General features: G+C 36.8%; 1 protein-coding gene and 1 long non-coding RNA gene across 3 annotated transcripts in view; one reads left to right on the top strand and one right to left on the bottom strand.

Annotated features, from left to right (window-relative positions):
* The window catches only part of LOC100643356 (ubiquitin-conjugating enzyme E2 H), a 46,116-nt gene extending 26,413 nt beyond the window's left edge, over nucleotides 1-19,703 (top strand). Inside the window, exons 3-6 of one of the 2 annotated variants that reach the window (XR_001099745.3) lie at nucleotides 15,416-15,583; nucleotides 15,722-15,850; nucleotides 16,066-17,056; nucleotides 17,592-19,703. Coding sequence is in view for 1 of the 2 variants with exons in the window: in XM_012320379.3 (XP_012175769.1) it covers nucleotides 15,416-15,583; nucleotides 15,722-15,850; nucleotides 16,066-16,202 (434 nt within the window). In the remaining variant the exon portion in view is untranslated. Of the gene's footprint in view, nucleotides 1-15,415; nucleotides 15,584-15,721; nucleotides 15,851-16,065 lie in introns of both variants that reach the window. The other variant, XM_012320379.3, reaches the window with a different exon arrangement.
* Nucleotides 19,704-25,899: 6,196 nt separating this feature from the next.
* On the bottom strand, nucleotides 25,900-27,182 carry LOC125386737. The gene is made up of 2 exons (XR_007227128.1): nucleotides 26,612-27,182; nucleotides 25,900-26,334 (listed from the first exon to the last, which is right to left on the bottom strand). It is a non-coding gene; the product is annotated as an uncharacterized LOC125386737 (long non-coding RNA).
* Between the last annotated feature and the right edge of the window lie 218 nt (nucleotides 27,183-27,400).

The raw sequence follows: 27,400 nt of genomic DNA on the forward strand, positions 1-27,400 counted from the left end.
AAGTCGGATGTTTAAAATTACCGATAATTCCCTAAAAAAAAAAAAGAAAAAAAAAACAAAACTGAAACAGACGAGAGAAGAAGAAAAGCAAAGAGATAAGAAAAAATGTTGATCGAAATCGAGCTATTAATCCTAGTCTTAATTAATTCTGCTGCGTTCCTCAAACTTTTTACGTTTCAATCTTATCTTAGTTTCGCTCGAGAGAAGAAGTTTAATGTTTTGGAGAAATCATCGATGTATATAATTGAGACAAGAAATCATACAGATCACGCAATAATGATTCTTTCACATGTTCCTCAAATTGCAAAAATTTTTCGAATGCTAAAAAAATACGATTCGATCGAAAATGATTCGGAGAACGATTAAAAGATGATTAATTTAATAAAACAAGCGTATAGAACCGCCAATAAATCCTTCAGAAATGAGAGAAAGATAAACAGGAGAAAAAGGAAGCAAACGATCGAACAATAGCGTTAATAAAGTACTTGATCGGATAATTGATTAAGTGTATATTTACAACATCAAATAATTAAGATTACCAACAAGTGCAAAATAACGAAGAGATAAGCATAGAAAGCCGATGAAAACGATATTGAACCGATAAAAATAAAGCGAGAGCGAAATTATTTAAAAATCAAAATTAATAGCGAACGATTGAAATCGCATTAATTGTAGATTTGACGTGATTGATATTAATGAGAAATTGCAGATTGCATGCCCCGGGAAACGTTTTCCACGTTCTCTGCCTGTTGTTTTTCGTTTCTATCCCGCGCAAGCCATTCTGTTGAGCGATGTTTCCACGATCCGAGCTTTCGATTCTTTTCCCAGGCCGCGGGAAGAACACTAGCAATTGCTTTCGAGGCTTTATCGAGATATTGCCTCACGAAGAGCCGCCAGTCAGATATCGTGGCCTGGGGTAATTGCATTTTACCTTTTCTCGAAACGCGCTTTCACGACACTTTGCATCTGCACAAGAACGAGCACAGGGATCGATCGTGCCGTATGACGTATGTGTGTGTGCAAGAACCAGCTCTTTCATATGGTACAGCGACTCTTTTTTTTTTAATCCACTTCAACTGTTAGTTAATTGTCACGTTGCACAATGCGGCATTTGAACGAGGGTTCGGCACAAAAATCAAAATTCGCTGGCTACGTTCGCAGGCCCGCACGTCCGTAGCACACGTTCGCAGTTCACGTTCGCAGTTCACGTTCGTAGTTCACGTTGGTAGTTCACGTTCGTAGTTCACGTTCGCCGTTCACGTTCGCAGATCAGGTGTAGGCTACATTTGTACGTTTGCAAGCGACGTTTGCCACATTCACATTGTCTGGACAATTTGTCCACATTGTCACGTTCCACAGTACGACATTTGAATGAGAATTCGGAACAAAGATAAAAAAATGCATTTAATGTACAGCTTTCCTGAAACCCGATAACAGGAGATCCGACACGAATAAAAGTTTCTTTATCAAATCTTTGTATTTTCCCTACTGTCTGGTTCACTTGAAATATCGTGAACGCTTATTCCTTTGTTTAACCACACGCGGTGACGCTTAAGTAAATAGCGCCGATGCCGGAAACAATCTTTCCATTTTTTCGTAAGTGGCATGCGAAAATTATTCATCTTCCCTTCCGTTCCGTCGAATATCGCGCTGACATTGAAAACAGAGTAAAGAACAGAACTTTTGCGTGATTTAACAATTTTTCTTGGATTAAGCGTGGTCAGAAATTTACTCTTCGACCAATTACGGATGGATTTCACTAAAAAAATGAAGAAGATTCAGTTTGTAGCAAGAAAATTATACGACAATGTAATACAAAACCTACTTGGAATAGAATAATCAAAATTACAGGATAGCTTGAGTCGTTTCTTTCTAAAATAGATCTTCAAAGAAGGAACAAATTGTTTTGTGGAAATTATTGTTCACATTTAAATTATTTATAGACTGATGATATCATCGAGTAATAAGATTAAGACGGAACAATGATTATTCCGATTTTTTGAAAGAAAGTAACGAACGATTAATTAAGGCAACTAAACAACGAGTTGGAAATCCAACTACATTGGAAGTTTGGTTTATAATATTTTCTTTCGTATAGATTTATTTTAAAGTGGTTGCAGTAACAATAGAATCATTAGCGTCAATTTGGTTTATAATATTGTCTGCATTGATTTATAGTACTGTTTGTAGAATTCGAAATAACAGACGATTAATTTGTATAGACAGAAAGGGATGAAAATTCAATAACATCGAAAATATAATCTATATGTACGTTCACAAAATTGAGTTAATAGAATAGTAATTGTTGATGTAACAGAAGATTTATTTATGTACGAAAAAATGAATTGGAAATTATTATAAATTGTATCGAAGGTTCGGTGTGCAATATTTTCTGAGTTCACCCAGAGTATTATTCGTAGAATTGGAAGTAATAGATGGTTAATATGCGAACGAAAGGAGGGAATGGAATAATGTTTTGAAAGTTCAGTATTATTTCGAGAATTATTAGTAGAATTGGAAATAATAGACAACGAAGATGTAATAGAGGAACACCATAATATACGTAACTGCAAGTGTAATTGTAATATTGCTGGTTTTAATCAAGCGAATATAGACTTTGTGATAAATCTTTGAAGAAACACTGAAACACCAAGGTCAGTTCTATTAAATGTTCAACAACGTCAAAGACACACCTCATTAAGTCACCGCAAAATTGAGTCAGCTTTATAAATTCTACTACCGTAATACAGTTAAACAACGACTCAAATTTTTGTTCAAACGAAACCACACCTGAATAATTGTCGCGAAAGGAAAGATAGGATGAAAATAGTTGAGAAAATTCCGACCCTCCAATGGTCGACCCACTAGTAACTCCCTTATCAGCTTAAAAACGCATAGACTATTTAATTTTCACTTTCCTTTTTTTTCTCGATGCGTCTAAATTGCTGCGCTTCCAGCTGACCCAGTTTCCACGCAGAAGCTGTTTGCGTCACATTGCAAATTATGTTGTGCATAAGGGTCCCTCTCCACCACCCCTATGTAATCTCGTAGAACTGATCGCGAGCATGTGCTAGGTTCGAGTGATTATAAGGCCATCGAAGGATTAAATACTCGTTTAACGAGATTTCGTTTCATCGTTCGATGTTCGACGAACGCGAATTCGTCGACCACGCGACATGTTGTACTTCCTCTCATAAGTTGGATATCCGTTGGTCGCGTAAAATGTTTGCTAACGTTTGCGAACATGTATTTGCTTTTCGGTTGGGACGCGAAGCGTAGATGGACGATAAATAGAGCCGCGAACGATTATTGCGCACATTTGCGAATTTTTGGAGTAATTTCGATATTTCAAAGAAAATTTGGCGTTTATTTGCACTTGTGCGTGCTTGGAGATTGATACTTAATATACTATTTTATGCTTGCGAATAGGTATTTATGCGGAAAAATATGTTTATTCAACTATATCTGTGGCAAAGCTTTGCAAACGTTTCCGGGTATTTGTGAATGCAAATTTGTCTCGGTTGAGATACGTAGCATTCACGGACGACAAATAACCGAGAATGATTACGAGCGTCTGTAATCGTGCAGAGTAATATTGGTGTATCAAAGAAAATTCGCTATTCCATTGCGTTCAATAGAGGTAAATGTCTGAATGGTTCCGTTATTAATGATCTTTTGCTTTAAACTTTCCGCCTCTTTCTCCATCACATCTTCACCATTTTTATCATGTTTCAAAATTGTCTCCTGAGAATTCCCTTAGCGTTTCACTGCCCTAGGAAATTAACGCTAAATACCAGGCTTTCGTTTTCTCAACTAGTAACGACGTTCAAGCGTCTAAGCAAAATTATCGAGACTTATCGACAGAGACATGATTATATATACTTATCTATTTTCATAATGTTGCTTTAATTTGAAGTAGCTATGTTTATATCATATATTTTATACGTTATGGATCGGTGGTTTCAGTGTTGATGTAACGACCGCATCAAACAGCTGCAAACCTACGAATATTCTTAGTTGATGTTACATCACAAAAAGGAAATAAATATACAGGAAGCATATATAATAAAGAGCAATCATAGATAAAACAAAAGTGAGTAGAGAATACAGCAGCCCACTGTACTGTTCGAGGATTAAGAATGCACGTTTGACGGATACTCGGTTTAACGAAGAAGGCGTTGAATACTCGTCAGCGTATGATATGGGTCTGCATGGAAATTCGAGGCAGAGTCGTGTTCAATTATGCATCGAGATGAAAAGTTTGCATCGAGCTTATGGTATAGAGCATGCACGATGTTCGACGAACTTTCCACGATATTCTCAGAGTACGTCGCCGGCCTGCACTTATCCGACGTTTCGAAAATTTAAAGTAAGACGTTTCTCTTCGCAATCCTCTTAAACGTCTCGTCGAAGATTTCATTTCCTGCTCGTAAATCTTCGTCGCTGTTAAACGGTGCGCACGTGCGAAACTAGCATCCGATAGAACTACGTTAATGGATGTATTTCTATTTTACAAGGGAATTGCAAGCGTCGCGTCAATTAACCTGACTCCATCTACCTTTTCGAATTCATTATTGCTTCCTTTTCTGCGTTTAATTCTTTCTTTCGTGATTTCTTTTCTGGCTATGTATACCGACGAGCAGGATGAAAGACATAATCTGTATCTGATAATCTTTTACAAATTGGAGCTAAAAATAGAATCGAAGATAAGATTTAAGTATTATTATTTCTTCTGCCTGATTGACTCGTGAATATAGATTCGTGTAACTAGTATAGACAGAGCTATATTTTATAACTATACGTAATATCTAATTTTACAATATTTCATTTCTCCAGGGAGACTGATACATAATATATATTTAATTTTCCTTAAGATAAGTACAGTTTCCCTATAGCAGATACAACGAAGGTAATTGTGAATGAAATTACCTTTTTTTTGACCTAGATAAACAAGACCCTGAAGAGACTCATCTATTAATTATCAACTTCTTTTCCTCAAGACTCTTTTCCTCCGCCCCTCCCCCAATTATTATATAATCCTAATTAATTTTCAATGATTTGAATCAACGCACCTTTCTAAAATATTAAGCGCATTTATCCTTTAATCAAGTTATACTATAAAATACAAATTTCCTCCCACGATCCTCAAACGTAGATCATAGAGCAGCTAATGAGTCGAACGTACAAGCTTCGCCAAAATTTGCTTCTGCCAAACCAAAACAACTCAAATAACCAAAGCTAACTGAAACCTCAGCCTCAAACATTTGAACCACACGCATCAGAAACTACCGGAAGCAAACACCTTGTGTAAACAAATTCGCAAAAGCAAGAAAGAAGAAGAGGCAAAAGAAGGAAAGAAGGTGGATCGAATCCTATGGAAACCGCATTGGCCGCACTCTTCAAACATACTCGGTCGTTTGCGTTAATTCGACGGAAAGTAATGGCGCGACGTTGGTCACATGGTCGGCGAGTTTTGTTTGTGCAGGTCCGTTTCAGCCTCGGGCCACGCTCGAATCGCAGAAATGGAAAATTAACGCGTGGCACGGCCCTCGCGAGTGGCGCACGGCAACGCGAGTAAAAACTGGGTCACTAGGTCGAGCTTGGAAGAGAGAAGCCTCGTATCGAACCTGCATCCGCGGGCTCCAGTCCCTTCGTCTTTCGAAATGCGTCCGAGAGGGTGAAAAACCTTGAGCGGGCCAAGGATGAAAGAGCGCAGGCCTCAGGCCGCAGGCGCGTGCCACTCACAAGGAAGGTTAGGCAGCTGGGAAATTCGAAAAACGATGGAACTTTGTGTACAAGTAAAGTATTTCATCCGTAATACAGTCCCATTTTTCCTTGATGTTCATAATTCGGTTGAAAATTTCTTTTCTCGTGAAATATCTCAAGAATCGTGAAGGATATCTGAAAAAGGTTCATTGTTTAATTGCGTTATCGAATTGCTTAAAAATTTGTTTGGAAAATGTACGGTTTACGAGTTATCCCTACATCCCTTAAAAACACTTTTTTACTATACATGCTGAAATATCTTTGGATACCCTCTTTGCGTATCTGTAAATGACTCGATGTACTCGATCAACTTCATTTACATGGAAATTATTAAAATTACATTTAATTGTAATAGCTTTTGTTTATAAAATAAATATTCGAACATTCGCATTGCCTTTTTGAATATTTTTACATACCAGAGTTGCGTAAGTAGCAAACGCTAAAAACAGTGAAAATTTGTAATTGCTACAATAATGATGTTTCTCGTAGAAATGTTTGAAATGAGGTGGGTATATGTCATCCGTGATAGTTGTTGCTGGCTGTAGATGTCGCTGCCGGGGTACTGCTGATTCTTTTTCCGTTCTTGGTGCGTGGAAGAAAAATCGGACTCCGGTCACCGGGATTCGAACGTTCGTAACCCAAGGCGCTAACCATTGCGCTGCCGTCGTTCGACGCTAGTTAGTGTCGAGTGGTGGTATTTGGCTTGTCGAGTGCCGCCACAGAAACAAAGATACTAGCCACGAACATCGTATAAAAATCGACGCCCTACAAATACTACATTTTGGTATAGCCTTTTCGCTCCTAAAGTATGGTAATGACCAACGAGACTGCATAGGGGCAAGGGAGGTGCTGTTCTCTATAGTTTACTGTCACATCACGTTTCTATCGTTACTAAATATTATTTTATTCGTTTAAGTGTCGCGACCTATCAACTTAGGTGGCGATCAGTCAGATTGCAGCTGTTCGATTGAGATCGCGAACCTTGAACGATATTAACGCTCAAGGTGAAGGTAAATTTTAAAGATTTCTAGTAAGCTTGGGCTTAGTATGTTTATTTGAACTGTTTGGTATAAACGGAAGAGTATGAAATGTAAGTAGCAGAGTTTAAACATAGGCGATGAGTCTCCTTTCTCTTGAAGCGCCTGGTGTGTTTATATTCCAACTGTCCGTGTAGGGGGTGTGTTTTCATCAACGTTTCCTGCGAAGAGAGAATTTGTTTCTGTCCAATCCTGTGACTATAAAATTGTCGCGGGCATCCTGCGTCTGGTGCGTCTTGTGCGTATCTGGTCGAGGATGCGTAACGTCCCGTTGGTTTATCGTCGAATTCTCATCGAGTCAAGATTCATGACGCGTGGTTTACTGTCGAGCGCAACGTGGGAAATTCCAACTTTCCAAAAAATAGCGGATGTGTTGCCCGTATCGTAAATTGAGGGCAATCTGAAATCCTGAATAAATCAGGTCCACATTCCTAACGCTAGTTGTTCGCAGCCCTGCGCTGTATCGATTGCCGCTACAAACTGCCACCATTGACTGCTATTAATGTCACTACAGTTAACAGTAATTTGACTGTAATCGATATATAACTTAATGACTACCAGGATAAAAGTTGCTGAGTCAGTAGATGTGGTTTTTCGGTAATTTAGCTTCTACTTGACGCTGTACCTTGGCTTCTGTATTAATGTAAATTGCGAACAGGGTAGAAATTCGTTTTTAATAATAACGGACGCGCGACAAAAGTGGAAATGACTGGCCAGCAATCGCTAATGCGATTTCATTTTATTGTATTAAGCCGTTGTGCGTAAAATGTCTTTTCAAGTAAAACTTTTGAACGTTCTCTGGAACGACGTGTATTTAATCAACCTTTGGCGTCAAATGACATTCAAAACACGTCACTGTATAGTTTGATATGGGAAAAGTACGACGTGACATATGCACGCCACCAATCTCCTTCGTACACTCCGAGCGATGAAAAAAGGAAACAACGAATGTTATTTTGAAATTAAAATATTTTTATAAAAGGCATAGATTGTTAATCCTTTGTACATTTTGACATGGGAAACAGAAGCCTTGTTTCACGTCGGGAATTCAAAGTAACAATTTATTTATTAAAAATATTTTCATTTCCTGTTGGCGTATGATGTTTTTTTTTTCATCTCTCAGTGTACGGAGATTTGTGCGAAATTCAATGAAATCTTTATGGAAAATTTCTATTAATTTAATCGCGCGTCAAAGGACTGATGCAATTTTCATTTGATCTTTTCTAACGATATCTCCTGTTACTTTGTATCTATGAAAATTACTAATTTTGAGATTGCGAAATTCTTTTAAATTAATAAATTGATAAATTGAACACGCGTTAGAAAAAGTAATCGTCCGTGAATATACGATCGTAGGAATAGAAGGAATATACCAAAATTCCTTATCTGATCCATGTTTTATTCTTTGAAACGACAAAGTAGCTATTTTCTCTCGTCTTGGCTTTTGTTTGTCGCTTAACTCATGCGTAACCCATTTATTCGCTTTCTGTACTTTTCCTATTTACACCAAGCGACGTATAATCGTAGAATAGTTTTACTTTCATCTGAAACACTATCTCTTTCGTTGTTTACACTGAGCTGTTTTCAGTAGCATCTTCTAATACACTGTCATCGATATTCCCCTTGACTTATCCTCTGATGAAGGATTATCAGTCTAAGAAGAATTATCAGTCTTCCATTCTACGAGTTAACATTGAACTTTTTCTTTCGACGTTATCAGCTTTTTTAAACGCACATACTGAAACCTTCAATTTTAAAGTAGCATCTCTTTAAATAAGCATCTATTTATTATTGCATTTATTAAGCATCTTATTTATAGCATCTATTTAAATATCTTTCTCTATGATAACATTTTTCAAGATCGGAGCGATATAGAAAAATTATACGAATATCTCAAACAATAAAGTTTAACGAAATTATAATAAATATTAAAGCAGATTTCGTCTTTTTCAACAGTTTGTAATATTGGACATCGAACAGAATGTTTTACATTTGGAAAAATGATTATTCGTGATTCGAAAGTAATAAGAAACCTTCGGAAGGAATTACGGTTGATCGAAACTTGCCGATATTTTTTAGAAAATGAACAAAAGTTATACTTACTATGTCAAGAATACAATATTTCGCGTTATACAGTAACGTTGCACAAAAATAAAATATTTTCATTTCTTATTCAAGCAGTAATTTTATCGTATGATTTACAACAGTATCATAGAAACACAAGTTTGCTTTTAATAAGTGTAGTTTTATACTTTGGTCTAGCACGACGCATTTTACTTCAATTATGTACGTGTATCGCGTTTAAAGCGTTAACCATCGATAACTAGGCTGAATTATACGTTATATATCTGGTGGAGTAGGATAAGCACGATTAAACCACGGACTGAAATATACGAATATTTAACCAACATTTGATCGTATAATTACGTTTCCATGATAAATAAACTAGCTAGGAGCTTGTGTTTTAAACCGTTGAAAAGACCGCTCATTTAATTCGTTTAATTAATTAATGATCAATTAAAACATAATGTTGCATATGTACAACGTGAAGCGTAAAAGCGCAAACGATTTTTCTATATTTTCGTCAAACATAGGAAATACCTAACGATGCAAAGACATAATTAAATCGTAAATATTCCAATAAATGCCGCCAGATTAATTTCTCTAACATATGATGCTTCGTGAAATTTCAGAATCTCTACTCCGTAGAAAGTTCCTTTCGTTAAGAATGAAATGAAGCGAGATACAATTATATATTTCTTCCCTTCTGGGTTCTTTTTATTCCCCTGGTTTTTAATTGCGATAAAATTCGACCTGGTGTTGGTGCAACCAGTTAGGTCGAACTAACAGAGGATCGTGATGAACACGGCATGGTCGGCGCGCTTTTAATAAAGATAATTCACGAGGCTGGATAAAGTGCGCTTCGAACAGAAAAAACACTTTTTCGTGGCAATTTGTTCGGCGAGACTTGTTCCATTTTGCGCGTCGTAGCGCGGTGATATCGATTTTTCTCGCGCGAATCCGGCTAAACTGTAGCGAAATTAACTCGTCGAAAACTTAGCGACCGTTATCAAATAGAAAGTCGGTAGAATGAAATCGAATTTACCGAAATCTGTTCGAGAGAGACGCGAATCACACGATTGAAAAATTGAGTTTAGAAAGGGAGCAAATTTGAACGAATTTGAATATTCAGATGTTAAACATCACGGTGGTATACGAAGTAGTTAAATATATTATACCGTGTCCAGTCGTTACTCGGTCATTTTCTCTAGACGAGTCTCTGAAAAGTCAAACCGAACCTGCGCTCGCTGTACGTCGTTTGCTCGTTTGATCTACACGCACCTTTACGACGTTGTTCGACAAGTTTCGATAATTGTGATCTTGTCGTATAAAGTTTATGGTTGATCGGTCGTGAAGGAAGTTTAAAGAGATGTGACACGAATATGAATTGCGAAAAGTAATGACTGAGAGGATTGGTCAAAGCAGGAAATACGCAGGAATAGCTCAGTTATCGCACAAACGAGAGATCATCCTATGGTCCATTACGATTCAATCAGACAGAAACAGGAAATGGTCGGCTTCGGTTACGGTGTTCGACCAGCTATTTACAACCCTTGTAGGTTTTAGTAGGGCGTAATGGAACACCGTGTCGTCGTAGGAAATTTCTAAATCGTACGCAATTACTGCTCTCCCTCTCTCTCGTCTCATTTTTTAAATTGTGCAATTCACCTCCGTGAAACTTAATCCTAAGAAATTAGACGTTGTACTATGTTAATAATGTACTATATTATTTTCTACATCGTAGAAAAGTTACAAGAAATTTCACTGAAAATATCTATGATTAAGTGCATCGTCGGATAAAGTTTCAAGATCGATATACAATTACTTTCGACTTTATTACTTTTTAAAATTATCAAAATCAAAGCAAAGATAGAAGCTTATAGAATGATTTTATACAAGCAATGGTTCTCCTGTATTTGAAGTAATCCAAACGATAGCGGCTATTTGTTCGGTACACGTGTGATCGTTCATAAAAACGTAATTAAACTCAGTTTGCCAAGGTATGCACAATGTTTCGCCAACCAATAATCGAACGTTCATGCAAAAAGTTGAAAGGGAAAAATTCACACACGACAGAATGAAAAAAAAAAAAAAGAAAGAATATCTGTACGAATTGGATTTATAAACCGTCGAATGATGTAGACATCAAATTCAGAAATGCGAATACGTTTAAAAAAGCGCGTATACGCGCCGCTGCTCTAATAACGCGTGCACGATCTTTTGAACAAAAAAATTCGACGAAAAAATACGACCGAATACGGCGTACATAGCGAGAGGAGAACAAAAATATAGGAAAAAAGAAAGAAAATAAAAATCACGAAAGAGGAGAGGAAGGATGAGTCCACGAGGTTCGATGAACTCTCGTTGCACGCCGGATAGGAATTAAACTGGGTGCTGCTTGTGCATTCCCGTAGCTCCGATTCCGCGTGGATATCGATACTTTCACCGTGAATCGGCGCGCGCGTGTTTCCACGTGCGTGTACGCACAGGTGGGTCACGTTTCTCGCCTATGCGTCTGCCGCGGACGCACAACGCACGTTTACATCGCCACGTGTGTAAGTTGCATTACCACCCATAAGTATTTCGATAGCTCAGTCCTCAGAGTTTCGCTATTTTGCGCCAGATTGATCCAAGTAACGATCTATTACGTTTGTACCACAACTTGTTCTATTACAGTAACTTTGGTAATAAAATAAATTCAATTTTATAAATAAAGTTTACAAATTGGCGAGTCGTTTGTTTGCCCCATATAACGTAAAATTGCAAAGTTACGAAGGAAAATTGTAACTTACAACTTGTCAATTGGTAAACCTGTCGATTCACTAATATCGTTAGTTGGTAAATTATCGTACAAGTGGTGGTGTAATCGACGAAATTGGATTAGTTTGAAGAGCTTTATTTGAAAAGTAACTTTTATATATCTGCAATAATTTGGAAGCTTGCAGCGTTGCAAATGTTCAAATATTTACACACAGCGTAGCGTAGAGGCACAGGTAGGCTGTGTGTACGTAAGCTGTGTCGTGTGTGGGTGCTATCGCAAATGTACTAACGCGCATGTACGTTCGCGAATCGTGATTCTCGAACGCAAAAGTCGGTCCGCTGTGACGGAAAACCGAGAGAGCCGTGCACTCCAGGTCTGCGTAATAGCTGGTGTGGCCTTCTGTTACTCGACTTTGGAATACTCGAGCTGAATCGATTCGACGATTCATCGTATCGTTTTTTCGCAACGATGCTCGTTATTCAACATAGTCGGAGTCGGCAGGCAACATTTTTAAAACGTTCAGAGGGAAATTTTCCTTTTTCTTCCTATTTTCGGTAGTAGGCATAGATCAGTTCACTAATAGATATATTAGTTTTCGTGCCTCTCTTAAAACAATAAATTGCATAATTCTCGTTGATATTGATAAATCCTAATTGTTATTCATTTAAACAAACAAAGTACGTATCTCAGACGTTTAATAAAGAAACTAGCTAACGTACATGGTGTACCAGTTTTTTTTTCCTCGCTAAACGTTGTCGGTATATTCTACGGGTCGAGATAAGAAAAATTTCACATAAACGTATATCGTTGGAAGCATTGTTAAAGAGTTATAACAAAAAAAGTGAGGTATGAAAGTACCGTAACTACGAGCTACAAAGTATGAATAGATCAGGAATATCTACAGCTCCAATTGCAATTTCATTTCAAAATATTCATCATTGCTCTCACTACAAGATTGCCAGCGGCGAAGAATTGATTTTATTCCTCTTTGAAATTCTCTTTTATTAGTTATATTTCGTTATCGTATTCGTAGTTATATTATCGTTTATTTATTATATTTTTATCGTCGAAGCTGGAGTCGTAGAACTATATTACGATATATTATTCTGAATATCATTAGACGTAAATTTCCCAGTCTGTTCATAACTTTTGTAGCGTAGTAACGCACGTTCCTCATCTTTGACAATGTGAGGTGGTATATATCGTCGTCCCTGATAGTTGTAGTTGCTGGGACTCGTCCGGAGTAATTGTCGCTAGGGGACTGCTGGGGTACTGCTGATTTTTCCTCCGTTTTTTGGTGCGTGGAAGAAAAATCGGACTCCGGTCGCCGGGATTCGAACTCGGGTTCCGAACGTTCGTAACCTAAGGCGCTAACCACTGCGCTGTATTCGGCTTATCGAGTGTCGCCACAAATACTTCCAACGATGTATGTTTATATATGACATTCATTTCCTATCCGGTCCCCTCCCAGTCCATCCCCTCCCAACCCCTCCCTAATAGGCTAGCGAACTGTCCTGTTTTTGCGTCCAGGCTTTCAGGACATAAATTAAAATATCGTACATAAGCACAGCGCAACAGCGGCTTAATTTTATTTTATTTAACAATAATAATCTTAAAAAAAAAAAAAAAAGAGAAAAGAATGTAATAATGCATGGCTACGTCGTACCGCCGCGTATCGGTACTCTTGCCTGTACCACCCTACAATTAGAATTCAGCGTTTATTCTGGAAAAAAAATGATGTAAAAAAATATGTAAATAACCTGGAACAAATAAACAGAGATAAAAAAAAAAAAAAAGAAATTTCCTATCCGGACTTGTAGAATATACAGACAACGTTTGGCGGGAAAAAGCTGGTACACCCTGTATGAAGGTACACCCTGTTAGAAAATAATGCGTCTTACACATAAGATATTTAATCTTCAAATTCTTAAAATGAAGTAAAAGGCCTGCTCGCATTGTGGACTCGCACCAACTTTACGACACGTAGTTGTACCATGTCTCAACTAATTATGATCATTTTCAAATAGATATAATTCTACGAAGCAGTCCTACTTTAGAGGGTGAAATTTGCTCGTCGTTAATTGGTCAGTATCGGTCCTCGCATGTTATTGCCGCAATTTCGTCGCAGATGGCCCGAGAACGAATGTCCGTGAACAGAGAACAGGATGGAATCGGCACAGCAGCCCATTCTATACGTATCATCGATGCCCGCCGGCTTTTCCGATTTCGATGCGATTATCATGCGATAGATAGCTCGATTTCTCTCTGTTTCCACGATCATATTAATTATGGTATTAATTTCCAAGAGAATTAACTAGCGAGCTAGCCATGGTATAATCGTGCAAACAAGAAGGCAAGTATCTCGCGGTGTTTCAAACGTTGCGGACCGTTTATTACACAATATCGGTCTGATATTTTTATTCCATACAATGCCGCTCGAAGAACGTTGTTCCTTTGTCCTGATTCTCCCTTTTCCCTTTCTCTTCAATCCATTTTTACTTTTGGGCACAGTCGAGAACGCTTCAATCGCGATTTGACAGTTAATTGGACGTTCTCGTATGAGCGTTATTTTATGCGAAATTTTATAAGTCACAAGGTAAAAGTTACCGATATTAATACGTAATATTAATATGTAAAAGTATATAAAATATACAAAGCAAGATATTAAGTTAGCAAGTTATGATACTTGCAGAATGGAACAAATCTCCAGTCGGATTTCTTTCTTCCAGTTTTGTTTATATAGATATTAATTTGCGTGAACATCCGTATTTCGAAGTTTTCTGTTGTAACGGTAACAAAATTAATAATACAGCAAGCAAGTGGCAATAAAATAGTAAGAAAGCAAGCATACTTTCGTACTTGTAATCTTACAAATTACAAGTAGACCAGGTAAGGTTTAGTTCCAGGTAAAATTGTAAGAATATAAAAATTGTCAAATTATGGAGGTTCCTTAAGGTTCCGACCCTTCGTGTGCCTCAAATGTTTATACTCGCCGACTAATTGATTACCTACCAGATTTCCCGCTTCGAGGACCAACTGGCTGAAAAAATACATTTCGTTCCTCGCTCGTTCCGTTACCTCTACGCTTCTTCTTCTTCCAATCTCTTTTTCTCCTTTTCCCTCGACTCATTACGAACGTTTCCAGTGATTGATTTTAATCCGCGGTCGAAGGTCTCGTTGCTCGTTGTTGTCGAAATAAATTTCATTCGACGAACACTCTGTTCTTTGTCTCTACGTTCTCAACGTTCGATCGACCGGTATCTTCTGGTCACGTTCTACGCGCTACGTACGATTTATCGGGGTACATCGAATACCCTGCCGCCAGTAATTAACGCGAACCATGTGTTTGGCCGATTCAAAGGGACGATTCGGCACGTTAAACCGAATTTTCGGAGAAATTTCGAGCAAAATACCGACCAATTTACATGATCCCATTCAGCGATCAATTTCCGAGATATCATACACGTTGTTCGACAATGTAATAAAGTAGTAGTACAATAAACGGTATAATGAAACCTAGAACCAACGATTTACAAAACGATAATTTTGTTCTATCGTTCGGGTTTCTTAGGTTTCCAGTATCGGTGCATAAATATCGGTAATTTTATTGTCGATAATTTGGCTGTAGACGTTAACGCATTTAAAAGAAATTGAAAAGTGTAAAAACTAAAGTTTCGCTTTTGGAGATTTCGCGATACTACGATAGCTAATACTTTCCGCCGTATATTACGCATAGAAGACTTTCTATGTATGATCGTTACCGACATTGTATTCTTCTATTACGTTACAGCACCTTACGAGGGTGGAATATGGAAAGTGAGGGTTCACTTACCCGAGCACTACCCCTTCAAATCTCCTTCGATCGGCTTTATGAACAAGGTGTACCACCCTAACATTGACGAAGTCTCAGGCACCGTGTGTCTAGACGTAATAAACCAGGCTTGGACTGCCCTTTACGGTACGTATTTACATAATTTGGAAATTTAATCGCCAACTCTCTATAAATCTTACATTGGCCAATATTTCAACATATAATTTTGCCAATCGCGTTTCTCTCTACCAATTCAACCACCATCTTTCCCATTTGCTGTTTCAGATTTGTCAAATATATTCGAGTCCTTCCTGCCCCAGTTGTTAACATATCCTAATCCAATCGACCCGTTAAATGGCGACGCAGCGGCCATGTATCTACACAAACCTGAGGAGTACAAGAAGAAAGTAGCAGGTGAGTTGAGAGGAACTCGTATCGAAACGCGAGAAACACACTGTTTCAGTGCGTGTTTACGAGCCTCGTCTTCGTTCAGTTACGGCTTTCTCTGATCGATTATCTCGCGATGGAAATCACGAGACAACTCGTGGCTACGACGTTCGAAGTTATTTTCAACGTCGAACGAAGTATATTTAGCCGGGGATGCAATTTCCTTCTTGATTTCTTGGCAGATTACGTGAGGAAATACGCAACGGAGGAGGCGCTAAGGGACCAGGAGAACAGCGGTACTGAAAACGGGGTGTCGTCCGATAGCGAGTCTTCGATGAGCGACTTCAGCGAGGACGAGGCGCAGGACATGGAGTTGTAACCAAATATTTTACCATCCGTACCCATATCCTTAATCTCGATTTCTTGTAAACTCCGACCGCTCGTCCTACCAAATAGATGCTTACATTTCGAACCTCCGAACCTCACTATCGGTTTAGCTGCGTGGCACACTCGTCACTTTGTTTCGTAGGGAACGTTGAACCGCGACCAGGTTGTCCGTTAACGAATCGGGAGGTAAAAAGAAAAGAAAAAAAAGATAACAGGGAACGCAATACATAAACGAAAGAAGAGAAAATGAAAAGGAAACGAAATTTGAAGGAAAAGAGAAAGTACGAGAATGACGATGTATACGTAGAAAAAAAGGATATCGCTTTTGAAGTTCTCTTTACGCGAGAGATTGGCGCTCTCGTCGTCGCCGTCGTGTTTCTCAACGAGGGACGTTGACGAGAAAAATGATACGCGCCGTTTTCGAGAAAGAAACACCTCGTTTTTTTGCATTTTTTTTTTGTTGGTTTTCTTCTTTTAAACTCACGGCTTTGCTACCGATTGATCGAACGTCGATACCTTCGGATTGTCGTCGATTTGGCATCGATCGAATAGTCGCGAATTATCGCGCGTTGTTGACGTTTCGTTTAACGATTGTACGCGCGGTTGCACCGTCAAATTCTGCGACGACTTATTCTGGAAAAATTGTTTCTTTTCTTTTTTTTTTTTTTCGTTGAATATTTTTGTTCGATTATTCCTCCACGTTTCGAATTCTTCGTCGATCTCCCTCTGGTTCTTTCTCTTTCTTTTTTTCCCCTTCCCGATCGAGTCGAGTCAGAAACAGACAGTCTTGGGGCGTTAAAAAGAACGATGCACGAACATGAAAGAAAGATCACGTTCGCTCGACAAGTATGTATATCTTTCGGATGTCGTAATTCACATTACGCTTGTTATTCTCTGTCTCTCTGTGCGCTCTCGTTATTCGTACAGGTGCCACGAGCAAGCACGATATAGATCTCGAATCAACATCGATTTCGAATAAACATTCGTTTCACGTGTTTTCGAAAATGCTTGCTCGTAGAGTAACGACTCTTTTGTAATTTGAACGATAATTTGTCACGAGACTATTGCATCGTATTTGAAATTGATAGGATTCGTACGTTTGTAACGACACGAACAGTCAACGATGCGATAAAACTAAAGAAAAAAGCTATTGTTTACCGCTCGTTTAACATTCGAATTAATTATTTCTTTTTGTTGTTTGCCGTGGTTCGAAAGATATATCTGGTTATTAGACGATCTCATTTCTTTTTTCTTACGTTTACAAAATGAATTATCATGCGAAAGAGAAACAAAAAAGAAAAAGCGGAATGGAAAATAGGATACTAGGTGCGTCTTCCTCTTTCTGTTCTGTCATCACCATCCCTGAACGTTTCCCTCGTAGGGCGCAGCAACGAGAAAAGGCTTCGTCAACAGTGTTGAAGACACTGACAAATCTACGATATAAACGGCGTTTAAGTAGCGATGTTAATGTCGGGACATCCCAGCCACAGTTGAAATCTGCACGGTCAACGTTTTTCGACGGAAGGGAAACGATCGAAGACACTGGTCACTTACGAACGACCTCGGCCTCCTGTCTCGAGACACACGCGAACACATCGAACGTACGAATTTTCAGAGAGTTGCGAGAGGACAACGACGCGGCGTACACACCGGAGTTGCGTCAATATTCGGAAATGGACGTAGATTTCATTCACTCGGGAGGAAGTAGAAGCAATCTGGACACAACCGTCTAACGGCTCATCGCGAAAATTTCTCTGGTGATATTCTCACGATTATTTTATCATAAAAAAAAAAGTAAGAAAAAGAACAAAAAAAAAAAAAAAAGAAGAAGAAGAAGAAGAAGAAAAAAGGAGAAAAAGAAACAAATGACTTTAGAGCAATTAATATTGTTTGTATAAGGATTTTTCTAAACGCATGGTATGAAAAGTTTTTCCAAATTTTTAATCGAAACGAGAGAGTCGCTTGTAAGAGAGAAAAATGACTTCATTCGAGCGCCGTGGCGTATGTAATATTTTATTTGTGTCGAATAAGAAAGGATGGAAAAAGGAAAAAAAAAATTTTTTTGATACAATCGATATTTTTTAGAGGTAACTTTAAACTGCGCGTTCATGCGAGTCGTATTCATGCATCGTGTTTTTTTCTTTTTTTTTTTTTTTTTTTTTTTTTTAATTCTATCGACGTTCGGCTTAATCGAGAGAACAAAGCGCATACGGCGTGAAAGTCTGGGGCAGAATTGGCGAGAAGCAAAGGAAATCAATGGATGATAGAAGAATATTTAGTGGGAGCGAGGAATCGTTTCTTTTTTCCGACGATGCGAAAAGGCTTGTAGCAAACGGGAGAACATGAATTTGTACAAATCTTGGTGCACAATAATCTTCGTTTAGTTGTAACTCGCTTCAAACTGATCTCTCTCCTTTTGCGTGGTTTACGTATATGCAATACGATCAACTATACGTGCAAGTATAGAAAATGATATTTTAGTGCCTTCTCAGGCAGAAAATTGTGCCTTATTACATGGGTCTCTGTAAAAAAAACAAAAAAAAAAAAAGGAAAGAAAAAAAAGAGTAAGAAGAATGAAAATCTTATTGGTAAACATATTTGGTGGAAAAAAATAACGAAGAGCATTAATTAAACAAACACAAACAAACACACACATCAATAATTAAATCAATCGCTTGGAGGAACGTAAAACTAATACAGCGTGTGCTTTTATTTTCGAATATCGAGATAACGTTGAAGAACAATGTTAAGCTTTGTGTAAGTCTTTTTTTCTCTTTTGAAGAGTGTTCGGCTAGTTGGGTATGCGATGTCAGAGAGAAATATTATTAGAAAGAGAAAACAGAAAATATAGAAAATAGAAAAGAAAGAGGAAAGGATACGAGGATAGAGAATAAATTTTACCAAAAATGTTTATAAGAAAAATCGAAATTTCTTGTCTGTATTCTTGCAATAGGTTCACTCCTTAGTTTTTAACGAATAAATTTAATATTATCGTTCTATTATTACTCGTAGTATGGGCGCGGTTATCGTTTCATTTATGTCAACGCATCGTTTTTTTATGCGCTTTCATTCGTCTATGATTTAGAGATTTCGCATATTTGATTTCTTATTTTCAAAGAGTAGAGAACGTTGTCAAGATCGTTGGATCTTGATAATTCTCCTTTCTTTTATTTATTACGCGGTTTTAATTTTAATTGTGCCAAGGGACGAGTCGTGAAATTCGTAAAAAGCGATAGCTGCGTCCACACGTTTTTAATTGTTACGCGATCTTTCCTTTTTATTTAAGGAAATAGAATATATTTACGTGGAAGTAAAACAAGAAAATGGATAAAAATAATACTGTCATTCAGAATTTACAATTATTTATGATTATTTAAGACGCGCTTTCATCGTATTTTTTCGTATGATTCGCAGTGGCTCTATACGTTGGTGAAGTGTATAGCAATGTATTTACTGATTAGAGAAATGATTATTAAAATGGAGTGAAACATGATACGGCGTTTGTATGGCTTATTAGGCATTCACATGCCCTTTCGACGTTTTTCTCAGGCACTGTAACGATATATATGTAAATTATATTTGTTTCATTTTGTCATACTTCTTTTTTGTATCATCTCGTCATTGCGATATACTCGTGAACCTTCTTTTTCACCGAAATTACATTTAGGACAACACACGAAGAAAAATACACAAAGATTAAGAGGCAATGATTCGAATGATTTTCTTTTTACGATCGTTTGTATTTAGATAGTCCGTTTGTAATTCTGAACAGTAATTTACGCTAATTTCTCTCGGTGTTTATCCGTGTTCTATACCTCTCCATAGAATATTCTCTTTACTTCCAAGTAAACTGTTGTAGTAAGCTTTAATACGTTCTCATTAGCATCTTTAGACGCGTCTTCGGGCGCTTATGTTCTTCTCAAAGATATCTTTAAACGATAAGCAAAAGGGTCGAACGGATAATGAAAAGAAAAAAAAGAAAAAAAAAAAAGAAAAAAATTATAGAAGGAAGAGAGCGTGAGAAACGATAATCAGAAATTTTGCGTTCTCGTAGATTACAATAATCGAGGTAAAGTCGTATTCACAGATCTCACATTATTACTTTTATACATGTAACATAGGTTTATCGATTAATTATTATGTTATTATTGATCGTATTCGCATAACTCTATTATGTATTATTATGGTTTTACTAACTGATTGTTTAACCAACCGAAAGGATAGTTTTAATAATCATTTTTTATTTTTTTGCAATTGTTGTTTGTCTCTCCTTATGTTTATTACTTCTACATTGTACGTCTTAGCGCATACTTAATCTCGTAAGTTTATTAGATCGATTCATTTGTTGTTCCTTCGCACATTACCGCTAACAAGTATGGGATCAGTCATTTAACGAAAAAGGAACTCGTAGTTCTTATGAAAACAATACTAATTAATATTTGAACTTTTCTGTATTTTAAGTTGGTACATGCAATTATAAGAAAAAGAAAGTAAGATTTGGATTAGGGTTCATTATCAAAATAACGTTTCTTCCTCATAAAAGTTTCTCATATCTATGGTATCCGTTTTACAAATTTTTCCAATTTTTCTTGTTGAATATTTATTTTTCCAACTATTTCATATTAATTCCTAGAGACGCGTTTAATACGTTAGATTCGATTTTCCCGTTAACTTTGTCCAGTTCATTCCTTAACAACTCGATGGCGTTAATTGATCGATCGATCGATGGACAAACCACGATGCATAAAGTCTTTTCGTCGTATTTTTATCTCAGGTGTTCCTTACACAATTTCACAGTACGTTTCGAATTATAATTTTATCGCAAACAAGAACTCTGCTCAATTCGTGATTTTATAAAAACGAAGAACGAACACACGTGACAATACAATGAAAGAAGCTTCTAATAAACCAATGTAAGACAAAACATAGTAAACTATTTTATTTTCTTCCACGGAATTGCGAATTTCAAAAGTAATGTCAAACCTTTGAACAATAGTATGCAAGTCTACGTTATGCCTTTCCATGTTAATCGTGCACCCATCAAACAAATATTATTCCTCCAATTTTTAATTCTTTTTACTACGTGTCAAACTTCAAAAAAGACATCATCTCATTGCTTACGTTCATACGCGTCTCTCCCTGTGTTTCCACTCTTCCCCCCCCCCCCTTTTTTTCGTGGCGTAACATTTTACGAAAAGAAAACGTATATAATGCAAAGGAGTCGTTATCTATGATCAAATTGAACGCGTGTAATTAAGATCGACGATTAAGATCGATATTAGAGGACGCAGAGTTATTCGTGACTCCCCAGATTTATCCGGCGAAATCGCGTTAGCCGTTTTCTCGCTCGTTCGAACTCGTGCAAAAATGAATGAAACGTACGTAAGTATATGTGGATACACGATCGTGGGACAACTCCAGAAGCAAGCAGTGACGAGAAATGCCATTCGTTGCCAAAGCGAGTGTCACTTCGTTAATTTCCATTCTAGTCAGGGGAGGCGGCCACGTTTCCGCTTTCTTCTGCGAAGAATCAACTGACCATTCGTTAAATGTTTCGAGTATGACCATAAGTTTACAACTAAGGTTCATCGCGTTTACAATTTTTCATCGTAAGGCCGCGATGAAGCTGACGTTTCGAACGCAGCTACGGAACGAGTCGTTTCTTTGTCAGAGCAAGAACAGTCGTGCGATAGAATCTGAATATTTTAATGATCGGTCGAAGAAAAACGTCATACGTGTGTATTTGATCGTGAAAGAAAAAAGAAAATTTCGAAATTATGGCAATTTTAAAATTCAAAATCGGCTGTCAATTTACGCATTAATAAAACTGTCTTTTTATTTAATTTTGAAATTAACCCTTTGAATAGGGGATTGAGGGATAAATTTAATAAAATTGGAAGAAGATAACTATGTTTAACGTTTTCAAACAAATGGTACTTTCCAAGTTCGCTTCAACAAGTAGTATATATCGTGCTTTCTTCTGTACGATCTTCAATCGGAGAAAATTACACCTTCGCAGATAAACTGAATCGTCGAATACTTAAACGAAATTTTACTCTTGTATTTCTTTCCTTGAATTTTTATTTCTATCGACAAAGTTTCAACCATTTAATCTAATAAACGACTGTATATAATGTACCAACGGTATTAAGCGTTCGAAACGGTTCAGTTCATCTACAAGGGAATTAAAAAAATATGTATGCCCATGAAGAATTAAGTGTTTATCATTGCCACGGCTATTCTTGCTCCGTCATTAAGATTCTCAATGATTGTTCGAAAACATCTTCTCTCGTAACACATTTTAGCGTTTAGTTTTACGATTATCGAACTAATTTCGAGCGATACATCTTCCCACTTTCGGATAAATTCCACCGAGACAAGGAAATAGCAATATTTTTGCTACTCGTTCATAATAACTATATCGTCGATGTTATCTAATGTGTTAATGACGACGCCAACATACGCATTCGCAATAATGGTTGATTAAAGCTATACAGAACTTATCGTTATCGTACGATTAGAAACGATCGAAGCTAGTTTTACACAAGATACCCAACAACGATGCAATTACGTTAACGGAGAATATATTCGATTTGATTCTTTCATCTCCATCTATTCATATCGAGTCCTATTATTTTTCATTTCTTCTCCTTCTGTTTTCTTTCACAGTTTTTATGAAACATTCTATCGAAACTCTTCATCTTACGTTTCTGTTACAATAAGGCCAAATCGTATACGAATTTTTAATGGATATCGAGCTTGTTCATAGTTATATATACAGGGTGCTTGGTAACTGATGGTACAAGCGGAAAGGGGGTGATTCTACGCGAAAAAAGAAGTCGAAAATATAGAATAAAAATTTTTCGTTTGAGGCTTTGTTTTCGAGAAAATCGACTTTGAATTTTCGCTCGGTACGCGTGCACCTCATTGTAGCCTTTCGTACTTTAAAAGAATCGAATACGTTAGAAAGCGTTCATAGAAATTTAATTAGAAGAGCAGAAGTATGTGTTCGGCAGAATGGGCAACATTTTCAGCAATTTTTGTAATAATAAACTTTATGATTACTTCATATTATTTCATTATGTATTCCTAATTTTCCGTTACGGCAAAAACAAACTTAAACTGCGATAATATACATCGAGACAACGACCTACAGTGAGATCCGTTATAACGAGACGTGATAAAGTGCACGCGTACCGAGCGAAAATTCAAAGTCGATTTTCTCGAAAACAAAGCCCCAAATGAAAAATTTTTATTCTATATTTTCGACTTCTTTTTTCGCATAGAATCACCCCCATTTCGCTTGTACCACCAGTTACCAACCACCCTATATATTAAAAAAAAAAAAAAAAAAAAAAAGGAAAAGAAAAACTGTTATGAACGACGCATAACGATGTAAAGTTGAATTTTTGCAACATCTTCGTAGACAAATTTCACGATATTATACGCGAAGTCGATATCCAACATGGTCACAATAAGGAATTCGTATACTATGAAAACGTGAAATACTGTGTTTAAATGTTTCAGCATAAACGAACGAAGAGAATCGTTGTCAAATTTTCTTCGTGAATCGTCGATAATGTACTTATTGTGAAATGAACGATGATAGGATTATCGCGAAGGTATGAGCTTGTTATTTTTTTGTCTCTTCTTTCTTCTATCCAATTTTAGAAGAATTGAAATTAAAGTCAAATGAAAATTAAATTTTAACGTAACGAATAAAACGAGTCACGAAATATATTCTCCATTATGCGTCTGATACATTGAAGTACGCTGTAATATTTTGAAATTTGTAAGCGTAGTAGATCTCATTATACGAGATGGGATGCAGTGACGGAAGTTGAGGAACATCCTATTCGATCGTCTGATTCGATCGTGAAATAGTTGATACATAAATGCAATTATATATATGTGATGAACGATTAAGAGGAAGGTGATGCACAATAACAGATATAAAAGAGTGAGGAGAGAAACGATAAGAGGAAGGAAAGAAAGAAAAAGAAGAAACATATTTTCTTTTAAGCGACTGTTAATCGGTGAGTCTTAGTCACGTGAAAATGAAGACGTTTTATTATCGACTTGTCACAGTCATTCAGAAAAAAGAAGAACAAAGAATGATTGATCTACGAAGTAAACAAAAATCAGGTTCGAGTATGCAGGGCTTTAAAACTTAGGTACTGCGTCGGTAGAAGTATTCTCAATACGTAGCATGTAATGTCAGATTAACATTAAGATGCTGAAACATACAAAACACGATTGTCATTAACTCTGCAGTAAGTCAGTCGGTGATACATCATAATTAGATTGCGGATTTTTATGCATTTATGGGAAACTTAAAAAATGTAAGAAATTGTAGAATGCACACAATCTGTAAAAAATATTTACAATACGATATTTCTTATGATATTTAGATTTCGTTTTCCTCTGGTTATGTTTATATAGAAATGTGACTTTGCATAAACATCCACAGTCTATCCGTAATACTTCGCGACACAGAATCGTCAATAAAAGGAACAAAGAAAAGGAAAAAAAATGTTCTTGTTGCAGTCTAATGTGTTCAATTCAGTTTTCGCAGAAAGTCTTAAAGATACAACACGTGCTATATGTAAACCTGTCGGAACGCCAGCCGACCAACAAACTCGTTGACTCGCATGAGTACTGCAGGGTTTACAGGGAATCGAGGTACTTGTTAAAGAAAAAAAAAAAAAAAAGAAAAAAAATAAGTAAAGAAGTCAAAGTTAAGCTTTAGAAGAATTAAAAAGAGGAATGGTGTAAAAGAGGAACGTAGCGACGTGGTAAATTTTTGGAGCACTTGTTTGCGAATTTCCGAAAACCGACTTGCTAGTAAAAAGAAGAAAAAAAAGATAAGAAGATAAATAGATAAATAAAAGAAAATGAGAAAAAGAAGTAATGTTTTTGGGAACTGTGTCTACGTTCCACGTACAATCGTGAGATCGAATTATTGGTGTCCGTAGAGGTATATATATTTTCTTATTGTATAACGGTAATTAGCTCCGCTGCTTTGACACATTAAGGCCTTAGTACATTAAAATCAGTTACATAAGAGGGTTTCAATTGTTCGATTTATTGTTCGATCAATAGAAACGATCACGGCGTAAAAAGAGAAGATCGTGTATCTGCGAATAATCGTTCGGTGAAGATATTGTCGATACGAACCCGAAATTATCGGAGAATATTAACATACATATATACACGTTGCTCGTTTGGATTCTAATTCGAACTGATTTAAGGGAACTAGAGCCTTAAGCGAGTTGTAAAATTTCCTTAGGTATCTATTGTTTTAACGTATGAATTGTCTATGTCTGAATGCTCTCATCAATTAAAATACACGGTTAAAAGAAGAGAAAATAAGGTGAAAGAACAAACTGTTTTTCCGGTAAAAGTATCTGGGAATTTACACAAGTGTCTCCGCGCTTTACTCTTTTTAGAAAAAAAAAGTAAAGTAAAAAAAGAAAACGAAAAGCAAACATACAAAAAAAGAGAGAGAGAGAGGAAGAGAAATGGAGAAGCACGCAACCACGTGGCGTGCTTCTGTTAATATGTTTCGTGGATTTATTAAAAAGGATCACAAAACGTCTTTCTAGTTAGTATAGTAACGGTAATTAAGAACTTGCTGATTCCACGTTTTCATGGCTCATGGCGACACAATAAAGAATAACGATGAATACTACACTATTATAAATATTTATTATAAATAAGATATAACAAATATAAAGGATAAATATATTATATTGAATTAATAATGATTGAACGAGATGAAATTTTTTGGTACAATAAAATGAAAAGATTAACGTTGTTGAGATTATTTCATCCTGAAATTGCACCTCCTCGTACATTATAATTTCATACATTCCTTTTTAAACAACCTTCTTGTCTGCTTCATTGTATTTGATAGTCTAATACCAGAGATGAGATACAGTAGCTATTGTCAGAATTTTCTAAAATCCTTGCGTCAGCTTTCTGTCATAATATGGAAGCAGCTTATCTCGAAGATAAAATTCGTCTTTCACTCTGCGTTGAAAGCTTTCGTTTTAAATATAGAAGAATTTTTAAAGAAATATATCAATAACTTATTTGGTATATGTATAGACATTAAAAGTTATCTGAAACATAATATATATTATAAAAGGGTAAATGATTACAGAAATACTATTTTGTTTCGTTCTATTTTAATCTTAATTAATGGAATGATTGAGAGTGTGAATATAGTAGATAGGAGCTATCAATTAACACACTGAGTTAACTGATAGCTCTTGTCCAGCCTGTCCGCATCTCAAGATCACGTAGTTAATTTACTAGCGATGCTGGCAATGTGTTTGATACGAAATTAAATGATTTGCGGTTGTGTGATTCCACGTTGCGAGATTTCACGTTTCTTACACGAACAGGAACTGGTTGCTTCGTAATAGTAAATATGATAATGATCTGTTAATTATTCACAATATGGAAGTCAGCTACGATGACCTTGATCTTGACACATCGTTATCAAGGATACTCTCCTGAGCAACCTCCAGGAGGTTTTAGTCGACGCTCGTTACTCTTTAAAGTGTTATTAACGAAAAGCTATCGTTACTACTACTGTGAATTCTGCTTATAATTATTCCTATAAGTGTGGCAGCGTATGCGTCAATACTGTTTACCAGCAATTTCACGGCACTATGCGCCAGCCGAATAAAATATTTACTAAGGACAGATTAGACATGACGAAATGGAATTTTGTGTCATAGGTTATGAAATATCGCCTGTCAAAAAGTCAAAATGTTTCTTACGCCCTCTACGATTTTCAACGGCGAACATAGGAATTATCAGAGAGGACTCGTCAGTGATTATCTCATCCACGAGGTACAGAATAGACGTGACATTTGTACGTCGGCCTACCGACGTTTTACTGTTTTACCGATACGATTACCAAGAAACTTTGTTTCTATTGTCACTCCGTATTTGACATCCGAGATCCGCTAACGCGAGTCCTGTTGTCATCAACTGGGTCTCGCGCCATTATTTATTCGTTACAAAATGTCTCGTGCATTACAAGAGTATCGAGATCCGCCTCGATCATGCAATTCAATAAAGAATAAAGAATATCGCCTAACATTTCAATTTGGGTTAAATGTCTCGCAATTTGGTTCACCCAGAATATTAAGGATCGTAGTTGATAAAAAAGATCCG

Source organism: Bombus terrestris, chromosome 2 (genome assembly GCF_910591885.1).
Source record: "Bombus terrestris chromosome 2, iyBomTerr1.2, whole genome shotgun sequence".
NCBI classification, from domain to species: domain Eukaryota; kingdom Metazoa; phylum Arthropoda; class Insecta; order Hymenoptera; family Apidae; genus Bombus; species Bombus terrestris.